At 36.5% G+C, this 13,720-nt stretch overlaps 1 protein-coding gene across 2 annotated transcripts in view; it reads left to right on the top strand.

The window, feature by feature from the left end:
* CUL4A (cullin 4A) overlaps positions 1 to 13,513 on the top strand; it is a 37,708-nt gene extending 24,195 nt beyond the window's left edge. The window contains exons 12-20 of one of the 2 annotated variants that reach the window (XM_027675048.1): positions 923 to 1,027; positions 2,719 to 2,829; positions 3,221 to 3,306; positions 4,325 to 4,432; positions 5,636 to 5,749; positions 6,909 to 7,014; positions 10,771 to 10,943; positions 11,800 to 11,952; positions 12,214 to 13,513. In XM_027675048.1, coding sequence (XP_027530849.1) covers positions 923 to 1,027; positions 2,719 to 2,829; positions 3,221 to 3,306; positions 4,325 to 4,432; positions 5,636 to 5,749; positions 6,909 to 7,014; positions 10,771 to 10,943; positions 11,800 to 11,952; positions 12,214 to 12,309 — 1,052 coding nt within the window. In that variant the 3' untranslated portion in view covers positions 12,310 to 13,513. Of the gene's footprint in view, positions 1 to 922; positions 1,028 to 2,718; positions 2,830 to 3,220; positions 3,307 to 4,324; positions 4,433 to 5,635; positions 5,750 to 6,908; positions 7,015 to 10,770; positions 10,944 to 11,799; positions 11,953 to 12,213 lie in introns of those variants that run through there. The other variant, XR_003532911.1, reaches the window with a different exon arrangement.
* Positions 13,514 to 13,720: the final 207 nt, after the last annotated feature.

The following is a 13,720-nucleotide window of genomic DNA, read 5'->3' as shown; positions in this document are numbered from 1 at the left end:
TCGTGACCTTGAAAGGGGAACTAGTACATATTAAGGGGAAAAATAATAACAAATATTTTAAAAATACTATTACTTGGTTTATCCCTGATCTGGCAAAAGCTATTCTGACTATTTTGCCTGCAGCAAAACTGGAGCTGTACACCAGGAGAGGATCCTGCTCCTTGGTTGTTTGTTTTTCCTCTGTACATTCTTTTACCTTTATTCAGCTTATTTTGTGACTTCCTTCTGAAATCAGCTTTATGTAGGACAGATTGCACAACACGGTGATACAGGTTAAAGCCATGATATGGGCTGCTGTTATTTGTGGATCATGGTGTTTCAGCTCCTGCAAAGGTTTCCTTCTTACACAGAAGGTTGTATAAGGATACTAATGTGGCTTATTCAATACTTAGCTAAACTCAAGGCTTAACCTTATTTCTGGCATTCTGAAGCTACTAACTTCAAAGTAGTGCTTCTGTTTAAATTTTGATATGCTCCCACCAAGGAGCATGAGTGACATGGTAAAGGTCTACAGAAATATAGTCCTCTTTATGTTGTTTGTTTCTGTTTCTCATAAATACATTCATATGCATTGTATGCTTCCAAAACATTGTCTTTCAACAAGAAATGTGCTTGTTCAGACTATAACACAAAATGTGGGAATTTCTAATGCGATAATTTTAATCATTATACTGTATTCATTTTTTTTCTTGGAGTGTTACTTTTTGCAATAATTTTCCATTGTGCTGGTAGTACAGTAGGGCTCTGTCTGTGTTCCCACTGAACATAGGGGTGGGAAAAGGGAAAATAGAAAGTTTGATGTTTATCCTGTATTTTAACATATAGTAATATTTAACACATAGTAATATTTCAAGTGGGAGATGCTTAAGTTGGTTATTTTAGATCTATTTTTAAGCTGTTAAATGATTTTATTTATTTGTAGCAAAATATGTGGATTCCAAGTTAAGAGCTGGTAATAAAGAAGCAACAGATGAAGAGCTGGAAAGAATCCTTGACAAAATCATGATCATATTTAGATTCATTCATGGTAAGAAATAGCACTTCACCATTGATGCAATTGGAACTGTTTTCCTTGCTCCTAGCATAGATGCTTTCCTCTGAATGTCAGAGATCTTTTTCAGCATGAGTTTCTGCTCTACTTGGTCTTTAATTCAGGTTGCGTTACACCTGAAGGAGCACAATAAATACGCTGGGGGGACAAACTAGTTCTATGGAGATTGGCAAGTTACAGACCTTTTGCAGTCTGTGGGTGGAGACCTAAGAGTCTGTTGCTGGAAGTTTTTTCACATAAATTAAGTGCATCTGTAGCCACAGCCTCTCCTCTAACAACAGAGAACGGATGTTAGTACAGATTTTCTCTTCCCTGTCTGCCTCGGTAGGTTGTAGGTGCAAGTAAGTGAAAATCCAGCAACTAATGACTTCTCTTTTCTCATCATGGCTGAGAGGGAACACAGTGGAGGGCTCAGTACAACAGGAAAAGTGTTATTGCTGAGTTTTGCTGCCTTTGAAATGCACTTCCCTCATGTATGTCCCTATCTGAGTGAAACCCTTAAATGTGTAGGAGATTTTTTTTTCCTAGATGGGATATCAGGAAAAAAAAAAGTGGTCTAGTCTAATAGAGATGCATGGTTACTGTTTTGGGGGAAGTGGAACATGTATCCTGGGCAGGGGTGGAATGAGCAGGAATTACCCAATTCTGTATTAGTTTGTTCTGAGATCTGTTGGGTTCTCTCTTCACAAAATCCAAAACAAGTATAATATAATGGGAAAGCAGTCAAGTCATAAAGTAGTATCGTTTGCATCATGATTTTTATCAGATAGAGATGGTGATTGAAAACAGTTGCAATGCCAACTTGTCAGTGTAAGAAGTTAATTTCTGTTAATCTGAAACTTTCACCAGCTCTTTTTCTCTTCATATTTTTTGAGCTAAAGGTGCAAATTTTATTTTGAACTGTCTAGTGTTTAAAGAGCAGATGATAGTTATTAGGTAGTTTCTGGGCATTGGACTTTCTGGTAATATCATGGTGCAGGTGTTCCATGAAACATCACTTTACCAGAGGACAGGTTAGAGAAGAAAGAAGACTATGGGAGGAATTGCTACATTGAAAGGTGTTTACAAGGAATTGAGGGGCTACTGTAGGCAGTGCAAATAGTGCCTTGAGTTACAGTTAATTTGTTCCTCTTAAAACTGAAACAAATTGCTGATATCTTGACACTGTCAGTAGAAAAGATATGCGGAAGCTTGGGTTTGAGGTGTGAAAGTTTGTGGGTGTCTGTATGACTGCTTCATTTCAAAAGGCTATTGGCAAACCAAGTGGGAAGACTTCTGTCAATTTTTCTTCATCTTAGACTTTTAAAATATATTCTTTAATACATAGAAAACCTCCTTTATAATTTCTTTTAATAAATCAAACCACAGGAGGGAGAATCTTCTTCTGCACCTCAGAGTAATTTCATGTGGTTTGCGGCTGATCCAATGGGAGATACAAGGCAGTCCATGTTCCTGGGGCAAAAATAAGAAAGAAAAATTTTGCGAAATGTGTTAATAAATTTATTAAAATATAAAAAGAACAAAATGTCTACAAGTTTTTCTTCACTGCTGTGTAGTGAATATTCTTCTGAGATCAGCATGCCACAAGAAAGGCTTGTGTCACAAATTATGCAAATAGAGTGTATTATTTCAGTTGTATTTTATTTTTTGTTTGAATTTCTTTACAGGGAAAGATGTTTTTGAGGCGTTTTATAAGAAAGACTTGGCCAAAAGACTGCTGGTTGGAAAAAGTGCATCAGTAGATGCTGAGAAGTCCATGTTGTCAAAGCTTAAACATGGTAGGCATATTCAGATGTGTTAAATTTGTGTCACTTTTTGGCACATAAATTGTAATCCCTATTATCTCATGCTTTTAAGAAGTAACAAGCCAGATTTTAAGTAATAACTGAACAACTCTTACTTAAGTACTTAGCTATATATATATATATATATATATATCACAGCTTTCGTTGTGCTCAGTGAGAACTATTGGGCTGACCTCTTAGGTATGAGACTGGTTCATTTAATGTACCTACAGAGGAACCAAATCCTTAAAATCCTTAAAAATCCACCTATTTGTGGGTGCTCTGTAACCTGGCACATGTGGCTTGACTGTTTCAGATTAAACCTTTATCGCTTGTTCTGTGCTTCTTTGTAACTGTGGGATCTTTGCTTTAATTTGTGTGACAGAATGTGGTGCTGCTTTTACCAGCAAACTGGAGGGCATGTTCAAGGACATGGAGCTGTCAAAAGATGTCATGGTACAGTTTAAGCAGGTACATTTACCTTTTGTTTGCAAACTAAATTTTCAGAAGTCATGGGGAAACATTTAATATTGTTATACCTTGGATTAAGCTAAAATTAAACAAAACAGCTTTTGAGCAGGTCCTGGTCATAATAAGAGAGTCTATAGACTATTCTGTTTTTACAAACAGAATTTATTTATTGTATATCTATTCAGAGATAAGCTTATTTTATAGTTTTATTTGATTCCTTTTTAAGTAAATTACAGTCTAAATACCACATAGTAATTTAGTCAACTGACATCCTTTAAAGTCTTTATCCCTTAATTCTGTAAACTGTTGGTGATCTGATGAATCCTTTGTGAATGGCGCACACCACAGAAACTCCCTGAAGGTTGCTAAGTGTGCAGAAACTGTGCATGTCTCAGCCCCAAAGTTTCCAACCTGTTGGTAACCAAGGGAATGCTTGGAGGAAATACTGTATATGCACACCCTGTTGTTCTCCCAGGGTACTTGTTTTGGGGCCTTATTGAAGACAGGATGCTGGGGTAGAGATCAAACCCAGGACACTTGCTCCTGTAATAAAAACTGAAGTAACTTCTCTATCCCAGAATTCACAGCCTGGTTAGACTGATGCTGTACTCAAATTATATGAAAATGTTTTGTATAACAGATGTGAAAGTCCAAAGGGATCCTTTTGATCTTATGGTCCCTGCCATGGCTTCTGCCATGATAAAAAGCTTTTCTTTTGCTTTATTTGCATGTGATTAGAGGTCTTTGACCTCAATATCCTGTAGAGACAGTGGTCTAGGATATTTCAAGGCATGTTGTTCTTTCTTTGTACTTCAGACCACTTGCTGTGTTTTGAAACTGGGGAGGGGGGCCTTAAATAGTTATTCAAAATCCCAGCAAAGCATGTCTAACCAAGGATGTGGCATGTAGAAATTTTTCATTGTTATAACTAATTTTAAATTTCTAATTAAATATATCTTTATTTTCTAATTAATATGCAGACAGTATACTTGAATGATTTTCGTCTCTTGTATTTTAGTATATGCAGAACCAAAGTGACCCAGGAAATATAGACCTGACAGTAAATATATTAACTATGGGATATTGGCCAACTTATACACCTATGGAAGTCCACTTAAATTCAGAGGTTAGTGTTTAAATTCGTCTTAATCCACTATACAGAGTGGAATCATAATCACCATCACAGGCTGAACTAACGCACTTCATTAAATGTTTTTCTGCTAGATATTTAAGGGGTTTATGTCATTTTAAAGATTGCAGGATTGCAAAAATTGTAGTGAGTAAAATCCACTTTTTTCAGATGATTGCTTCACTCAGTGTGGGTTTTTTACCTGTTTAATAATAGTAATAATATCAAATTAGTATAAAAAAACCTCCTATCCTCACTTAGCATTGCAGTCAAACAAAGTCAGTTCACCTTAATTTAGTCAATCTTTAACTACGTTGGTTAGGCACTTTGATCTAGCCGATAGTTATGTTACTGCACGTTCCTTTTTTCTGAAATAACATTCCTCTGTTCCCTGCAGTGTGTCACACAAAACTAACCCCTACATTGAAATAGTATTTGCACAAAAAAAGATTGCTTCCAAGTTGAGAGATTTTTGCAAAGTTCTTGCCGGTACTGGTGTAGATTGAAATATGTATTTGTAGTCCTATTTCCTACAATACCTGGTTTGATCTGAAGTGTGGGAAGCACTTCAGAGGCCAAAGGTGGGAGTGGGGTTCCCATTCAATTCAGAAAATGTGGAAGCTTTTGTGCTCTTGCTCCTGAGGCATCTTTTCCTCCGGGGCAGACTACTTTGGAATGATGTAGCCTGAGCAACACGGCATGAAAATGAAGGGGTGGAAACCCCTTACTTGGAAGTAAGAGAGTATAAAGTACTGGAATCAGATTTGAATTCCAGTACAGGACAAAATACAGGAAGAATGTGGGAGCAGATGGTAGTTGCCAGGGCAAAGGTGTGAGATGTATGCTTTTTGTCTGATGACTTTTTGGTCAGATTCAAAGTCCAGGACAAAAAAGTATTTATTTTTGATGTTTAAAACCCTTTATGAGGGGAGTATTTTACTTTTATTTAAAACAAACAAAACAAAAGGTAAAAAACTCCAGGGAAATCAAAAGTTATTTTTGAATTGAGACTTTCTTTTGTGCGTAATAGTACAAGTGTACTTGAGAGCAGAATTTTGCTCTTTGGATTAAAGTTTTCCCCACAAAAACACTTATTTTGAAACATGGTTGAGGAGAATAAAGCAATTACATGCATGAAATCATCTGGTATCACTGCATTGATAAAATGCTAATAAATGTTTTTCTCTGTTTTCTTTACAGATGATAAAGCTTCAAGAGGTATTTAAAACCTTTTACCTGGGAAAACACAGTGGTCGAAAGCTTCAGTGGCAGACCACTTTAGGGCATGCTGTCCTAAAGGCAGAATTTAAGGAAGTAAGGTTTCCTGTTTTAAAGCTAAGTCTGTCGGGATAAAATTTGAGTCAATTGTTTGGAATCTAGACATGTATTGTATTTTTATAAAGGTAGTAACATTTTTATGGAGGAACAATCACAATTCAACACTTATTTTATATAGAAAGTAGGCTTTCTATAATTAAACTGAAATACTGCCTCGCTAACAGAAGACAACAGTGTGATACCTTGTGGTAATATTCATTTGATAGGAATTGTTGCTCATTCAGATAAAGCAAGTTGTGATAAAGCAGGAATTTAATGAAAGAAGACTGTAGCATCTTTTTAATCTGGAATAGTTTTGATCATAGAAATACTGGTGATGCTTTTAGTATGCTTAACTGATACCAAAAGAGACTGAAGGGTATTAGTCATGTGATGACTGTGGTTAAACTTTAAATGCTTGTTGAATTATTTAAGTCTTAAATAACCACATTGTTTCTTAATGTGGTTTTCTTTTGTCTCATGCTATATCTTGCCTTGTACTCATGCAGTTTCATTGAGCCACAACAAAGACAAAAAAACTTGAATTCTTTTGCTAACTCATTGTGAACATGAATCTTGGAGGTTTAGTCATTACATAAGAGTAAGATGGATGGGCTTGTAGTTGTCAATTGACAGAAGTGTCCACAGCTGGCTGAAGAGTTCAAGTTCTTTGAATGTTGCCTGTTTGTACAAACATTGTGTTACTGATAATACTGTCCCTGTGTGTCATAATAAACCAAAGTTTTCTTTTGTTTCTTTCATATCTGATCCAATGCCAAGATTTCTTTTGTATTAGTTTATCTCCAATAAAATGAAACTTGAATGAATTACTAAGAGATTCAGTATTGATGGCGGCAATGCCAGAATTTCATATATTGTAATTAAAACAAAGTAAAGGATGGGAAGTAAATACCAGGCCATTCTAATGAGCTTCTGCTGTCTACTGTATTGCTACTGTTAGAGGAGCAAAAAAAAGTCTTTAAAAATATCCTGTTTCCTCAATACTACATTCTTCTGTGTGCCAGGCATTCTAAAATGCATATCTCTTCTAGAAATAGAAAAGTAAACGTATGCCTTCTGTAACTTGTCAGATGTTGGGGGTACAGCAGAAAATTTTCTGAATATTACTTCTGATTATTTGATATTTCTCTTTTAGGGGAAGAAAGAATTTCAAGTGTCGCTCTTTCAGACTTTAGTGTTGCTTATGTTTAATGAAGGAGATGAATTCAGTTTTGAAGAAATTAAAATGGCCACTGGTGTAGGTAGGAGGAACACTTTCTGATTCTTAAATGTATTAATGGAGTGATTGTGAATTATGATTTGGTATGTAAATACCTAATTTTAAGAAATTTGCCTTGGTCATTAGACAAACTTTATGAGCCAATAGGATAGAGACACCAGAAGAGATGAAAACACAGTGCTGGTGTTTCTTAGTGCGTTTTTCTGAGTGTGTAAGATGCTTCACAAAATTAATAGTAAGAGCTGTATAGCATATGCTACTACTAACAACTGATTAGATTTACAAAACGTATCATTGCAATTCTTAAAATTCAAGTGGTGATACACTGTTGTGTGTACGAATTATTTTTGTTCCATTAGTTTCACATACTAGATTTGGAAAATGATCTGCTGTAGAATGCTGTCATTTGGGGGTGTTTCAGGAGGGTATTTTCAGTTTGAACTGTTTTGAGAGCTCTTCCACCTGTTTCCTATTACTGTTGCTGGAGTGCTCCATTTACAGTTGGTCTGATTTGTTAAGAGCAGCAGTGTTGTGCTGGGTGTATACTTTGTAACTCTCTGCCTCTGCACTTGAACCTGAAGGCAGAAAGGACAAAAAAACCTGAAGAAGGATAGTTTTCTTTTTAACCATCTGCAGTCTCTGCCTTCTGTGTTATGTTCTTGCTTGGGTTTTTTTTCCAAATTCTTACACCTTCTTGAGATGGTTACAGCCATAATTCTATCATTTCTTTACTCTCTGGAAGTTCTGCATCAATCAGCAGGTTATACCAAGTAGCCCTTTGCATGTTGAAATTTAAGATTAACCCAAACCAGCAATGCTGAAAGAGTATTTGAGCCCATGCAAGTACTAAAATATTGTAATATATTTAGTAAAATACTGTAAAATGGGAATATCAAGAATCCTTGCACTTCAGAAGGCAGTACACCAGCTTCTCAGCATCAGTGCTTCAAGCTGCTTAGTCATCCGCTCCATTAATGGTAAAGGAGCTGAAGAAAATCCATGCCAGTGTGAATGATAAACATCAGGATAGCCTCCAGAGAGGCTCATTAGGTCAGACTACAGTGTTTACTGAACAAACATAGGTTCACACAAGCCTGATCCACGTCCTTCTTTCTCATCTTGTATTGCTGCACCTTGGACTTTGCATTCTGGCTGCCTGACAGCAACAGATAAAATCTGCTGCGTGGACATCCGTTCCATTATAGCACAAAATAAAGAATTTCAATAGTGTTTTTAAGGCAGCTGGCTGGAATTGATAGTTGGGAGCTACTTAGATTGTTATTGCACTGAGTACCATGTCTATATTTCTCTCCCCTAGAGAGAAGTAGTATAGGAATGTGGATAAGAAGGACAGTTTATGGTCCAGAGGTTTCCTTTGGGGCCAGGATCAATGCCATAGAAGCCATTCCCCCTTGTCCTGTCACTACATGCTCTTGTAAAAAGTCCCTTTTAATTATTTTGTAGACATTAACTGACCGTGGTTGGAATTTGTTTTCCAGTCACTGTTACAATAAATTACCACCAATCTCTTTAATGAGATCGTTCCTGATACATTAGTAGAGTTAGAAAATGCATAAACTGTCACTCAGAGAAAGAATGCTTACCTTCTCTCTGGTAACTGTGGTGCTTTAAGATGTGTTGTCCAAATAGGCACATAAGAATGCAGAGTATTTCTCACTGTCAAGGAAGCCTCTAGGAGGTGCAGTTTTTACTTCTACTTCTGTGATTGATAGGTAATTGCAGATTCCTTCCTTTTGGCATACTATAACCTGCAACTTCTCACACAAGGCAGAAGCAATGCTCCAAAGTGTTTTAACATCAGCTTTGTGTTTGAACAAAAACACAACTCAACAGTCTGCATTTACTGAAGTTGAAACAGACAAAATGTGTCAAATGTCATACAAGCCTGCTTAGTCCACGTGGTTTGAAGGTTTTTTTTAGTAATCATAGAACAGTTGGAAGTTTAAAAAAAGGAAAAGGTGTAGCAAGTCTCTCTGTGTGAAAGTTAAACTATTTTAAAAATAGTAATAGTGTTAATATCTTTATTGATGATCTGGATGAGGGGATTGAGTATACCATTAGCAAATTTGCAGATGACACCAAGTTGGGGTGTCATCACCAAGTTGTGGGGGAGTGTTGATCTGCTGGAAGGCAGGAGAGCTCTTCAGAGGGACCTGGAGAAACTGGAGAGATGGTCTGATTCCAGTGGGATGAGGTTCAACAAGGCCAAGTGCCAGGTCCTGCACTTTGGCCACAACAACCCCCTGCAGCGCTACAGGCTGGGCACAGAGTGGCTGGAGAGCAGCCAGGCAGAAAGGGACCTGGGAGTTTGGGTCTACAGAAAGCTGAACATGAGCCAGCAGTGTGCCCAGGTGGCCAAGAAGGCCAATGGCATCCTGGCCTAGATCAGGAACAGTGTGGCCAACAGTCCAGGAAGTGATTCTTCCCCTGTACTCAGCACTGGTGAGGCCACACCTGGAGTACTGTGTCCAGTTCTGGGCCCCTCAGTTCAGGAAGGATATTGAGGTGCTGGAGCAGGTCCAGAGAAGAGCAACGAGGCTGGTGAAGGGACTCAGACACAAGTGAGGAGAGGCTGAGGGAGCTGGGGCTGTTTAGCCTGGAGGAGACTCAGGGGAGACCTCATCACTCTCTACAACTACCTGAAAGGAGGGTGTAGCCAGCTGGGGGTTGGTCTCTTCTCCCAGGCAACCAGCAGTAGGATAAGAGGGCATGGTCTTAAGCTGTGCCAGAGGAGGTTTAGGTTGGATATTAGGAAGAAATTTTTTACAGATAGAGTAATCAGACATTGGAGTGGGCTGCCCAGGGAGGTGGTGGATTCTCCATCCCTGGAGGTTTTTAAGATGAGACTGGATGTGGCACTTAGTGCCATGGTCTAGTAACCACAGCAGTGTTGGATCAAGGGTTGGACTTGATGATCTCAGAGGTCTTTTCCAACCATGTTCATTCTGTGATTCTATGAATCTTTTACTCGGCTACCCTGCACTTCAGCACTACATTGCAAAACCTATCTTTCAATTTTTAGACTAAAACTCTGTTCAGGAGATCCAACAAAATTGGTGACAATCTTATATTGTGAATAAAGTATTCTAGAGAATGTTTTAATGCAAAATCTTGATACAAAACTTTTCAACATAATTATTAGAGTGTTTAAGATTTCATTTTATCTACTTGTCCAAATGCTTTTAGCCTTATATATTAGTAGATAAAATTTTCCTAACCCACTTGTTTCTACTACTTTCCTGCTGTGAGGGAAGTTTGACTATAATAGCTGTCAGCTCTACCCTCTCACAAAGCATCTTTCTGTCAATTTAGGCTTCTGTTTTTTTTACTCTATTACATTTTTTTTTGGTGTGTGTCAGAAACAGTGATGAAATCATAAAATAGGTGGCTTGAGTTCTTGTTACCCACTGACTTTTTTTCTTCTAAAGTCCTGTTATTACCAAACAAAACTAAAACAATAAAACCAGGTTCATGTTAATGTGAAATCTTCCATCTCTTTTGTATGGAAAGCTCACTGAGATGAGCCTCAGTCTGTCTTTCTGACATACACAATTCTGTGCATGCTCTGAGCACTTACCTGTGAAAGATGTGAGACTGAGCTTGAAGGCTGTGAGTTGTTTCCTAATTGGGACTTGGCTGGAAGAAAGTATTAACATAAAACCAGTAACTTTTCAATTGTATTTCTAGATTAATCACATAAAACTTCTCATGTTAATGCTTTGTTCTGCTTTCTCTCATATTTTGAACTTCTTCACAGAGGACAGTGAGTTAAGAAGAACCTTGCAGTCTTTAGCTTGTGGAAAAGCACGAGTATTGATTAAAAATCCAAAGGGCAAGGATGTAGAAGATGGAGATAAGTTCATCTTCAATGGTGATTTCAAGCATAAATTGTTTAGAATAAAGATCAACCAAATCCAAATGAAAGAAACAGTATGTATTTTTTTGTATTCATTCTGTTTATATATGAACTGTTTATCTAGATATCCCATGTGAAAAGACAATCTCTGTATTTCCTCTTGTAGTTTTTGCATATGGAGAAAAGAGAAAGGTATTTAATTTTTTTTTTGGGTAGTCAGGATGACCCACAGAGGCAATAAAGATTTTAAAACTCATTGGAATCGAAAAAATTTAGGTTCTTTCTTGTGCTTCCAAATTTAAATGCTTATATATTAGATTGAAAGGATCTTGTAGATGTTTCAGTCCATCTTAGTTTCTGTGGTATTGCTGAAGTGTTGGTACTATACTGAACTCATAAATCAAATGTCACCATGTTGCTTCTATATGTAGCAGGTAAGAGGGCTATAAAAATCAGGGTTGTCCCTGACTTTGCCGCAGATGTCTTGGTTGTACCTGAATCCCAGTGCTTGACAGAAGGTGGCATATTTTAATTAACATTGGCTTGTTTGTTTTTTGCCTTTGTGTATTAAAATTTCTAAAAGTCAAATTGGAGTTTGACACAAAAGACTGTTTGGGCTGTTGAACTGGTGAGTGTTCTCTCAGAAAGCTGAAGGGAGTTTTTAAGATTTAGTTTAATTTATCAAATAGATTTAAAATAAGACATACATTACTTTTTCCTTTACATTATCTTTAATTTTATCTTTGACTTGCTTTAGCAGTACGCGTCAGAATCACTTAGCTCATAACCTGCAGTAATATGTGCATCTGTCTCAAGGATAAGTAAGAGTAGATGAGTTTTCATTTTATTGTAAAGGTTAACAATAGAAATATAATTAATAAAAATAGTGGTAGAAGGTGATATGATTTGTGGTGTTCTGTTGTTCTTTAGGTTGAGGAACAGGTCAGCACAACTGAAAGAGTATTTCAAGACAGGCAGTATCAGATTGATGCTGCTATTGTACGAATAATGAAGATGAGAAAGACTCTTGGTCATAATCTTCTTGTTTCTGAATTGTATAATCAACTGAAATTTCCCGTAAAGGTAACTTATGTTTTTGTTTGTCAAACCATCCAATGTTTAGATAAACATATGTAATACATTTTTTCTATTCAGCTTGTCCATAAGAACAAGAAATGTGAAATATCATAGAATCAAACCTAATTATCAAGGTATTGATACTTAGTAGTAAATTAACTATATACTATGGTGTATTTTTTTATGTGGCTTTTAACAGTCTTATTTTCTAAAATATATTTGCATTTATATTACTTACTGTTATACTAATCTTATCTTTCCTTGTAGCCTGGAGACTTGAAAAAGAGGATTGAATCTCTCATTGACAGAGACTATATGGAGAGAGACAAAGACAACCCCAATCAGTACCACTATGTTGCATAATGGAGAAGTACTTTTATTTAAAAAAAATAAAAAATGAACCCAAAAAGTAAAAACCAAAATCATCCACATGTATCTTCAGGACACCAAATACCTATGCTGTTGCAGACTTTCCTTTTAGCAGATTTCAGGTTGATGTATATTCTTCAACCAGCTGCATGCACTGCTGTGGAAAAGAAGCAAAATGACATGTTCATTGATCACCCTTATCAAGACTCCTTACTAATTTTAAACATCCTGGGGTGTTTTTATCTTTAGTTAGTCTTTTGTTCTTCTAGGTTCTTCAATTTTTAGTTTTACAGTTTTGTTTAACAATGTCATTGAAGTTGGATGGAGAGGTAAAATCACCTGTGTGAGAAATACTTCTGTGATGGATGCAAGTGTGGTTTCTTCATTTAGGTGTTCCTAACTGCATCCATAAAGTCCCTATATGCTGCATTCTTTAGCTACAGTGACAACTTGGGTATCTTTTAAAAACCCTTAATTGATGAACACTTATGTACAAGCAGTGTTGTTGAAATACACTGAATTTTTGAAGTTATGAAAATCCTTAAACTTGGGTTCAGTTAATTTTCTTTCAAGTTACTACAAACTTCAGTCTGGTTTGGATAAATCAGGTTTTGAAGTGAGATCTGTGAAGTGCCAAGAGGACAACTGCGTTCAGGTGTGTACTGAGCTGTTGGATTATTTAGCTAAAAAATGGATTGTTCTATGATTACTACTTCTGCTGGCTTGGGTGGCAGAGATTAGATCTGAGTCAAAGAGGCCCTACCTCATTTTAGGGCGTTTCATTTTACAGCAACAGGTGTTTATGTAATTGCTGTAACATTTAGTTCTGCTTTGAAAATAACCTACAAGGAACCTACTGTACAGCGTGCTCCACTTTAAAAAAAAAAAACCAACAACAAACCTTTTTTTCAAAAAACTTATGGTCTCAATATTGTGAAAGCATAGCTTCATGTCTTGAAAGACTAAGGATTTTGTGAGTACTTTGTTACATATTGTATATAAGTAAGTTGATTTGAATTCAAGAATGAAAGACACTGTAGATCTGTTAGGTAATTGTAACTATAAGGAAGACACCATTTGTGATAATACTTATAAGATTGTTTATTTCCCTGATTTGCATAGGGGTGTGTTTCATTCTGAAAAAGAGCTACCAAGAGAGTTTTGATCACTACATACATGAGAATTTAACTGAGCAATATTTTCTTGAGGATACCTTATAAAGTTTATGTAACTTGGGGTTTGTGCATCAGTTAAAAGGCCACCACCTCTTCTTGGAGTAAACATTGTCATCTTCTGGATCTACATATTAAAAGTCCTTATTCTGTCATCTGGTGTCATTAATTTTATTGCATTCTCCTGAATGATTTTTGTTCCCTTTGTGTTTAGAAACTAAAAACGTTTAGTT

Source organism: Neopelma chrysocephalum, unplaced genomic scaffold (genome assembly GCF_003984885.1).
Source record: "Neopelma chrysocephalum unplaced genomic scaffold, ASM398488v2 Primary Assembly neopelma1_25, whole genome shotgun sequence".
NCBI classification, from domain to species: domain Eukaryota; kingdom Metazoa; phylum Chordata; class Aves; order Passeriformes; family Pipridae; genus Neopelma; species Neopelma chrysocephalum.
The sequence above is the reverse complement of the archived record's forward strand: the minus strand, read 5'-3'. Positions and strand labels throughout refer to the sequence as shown.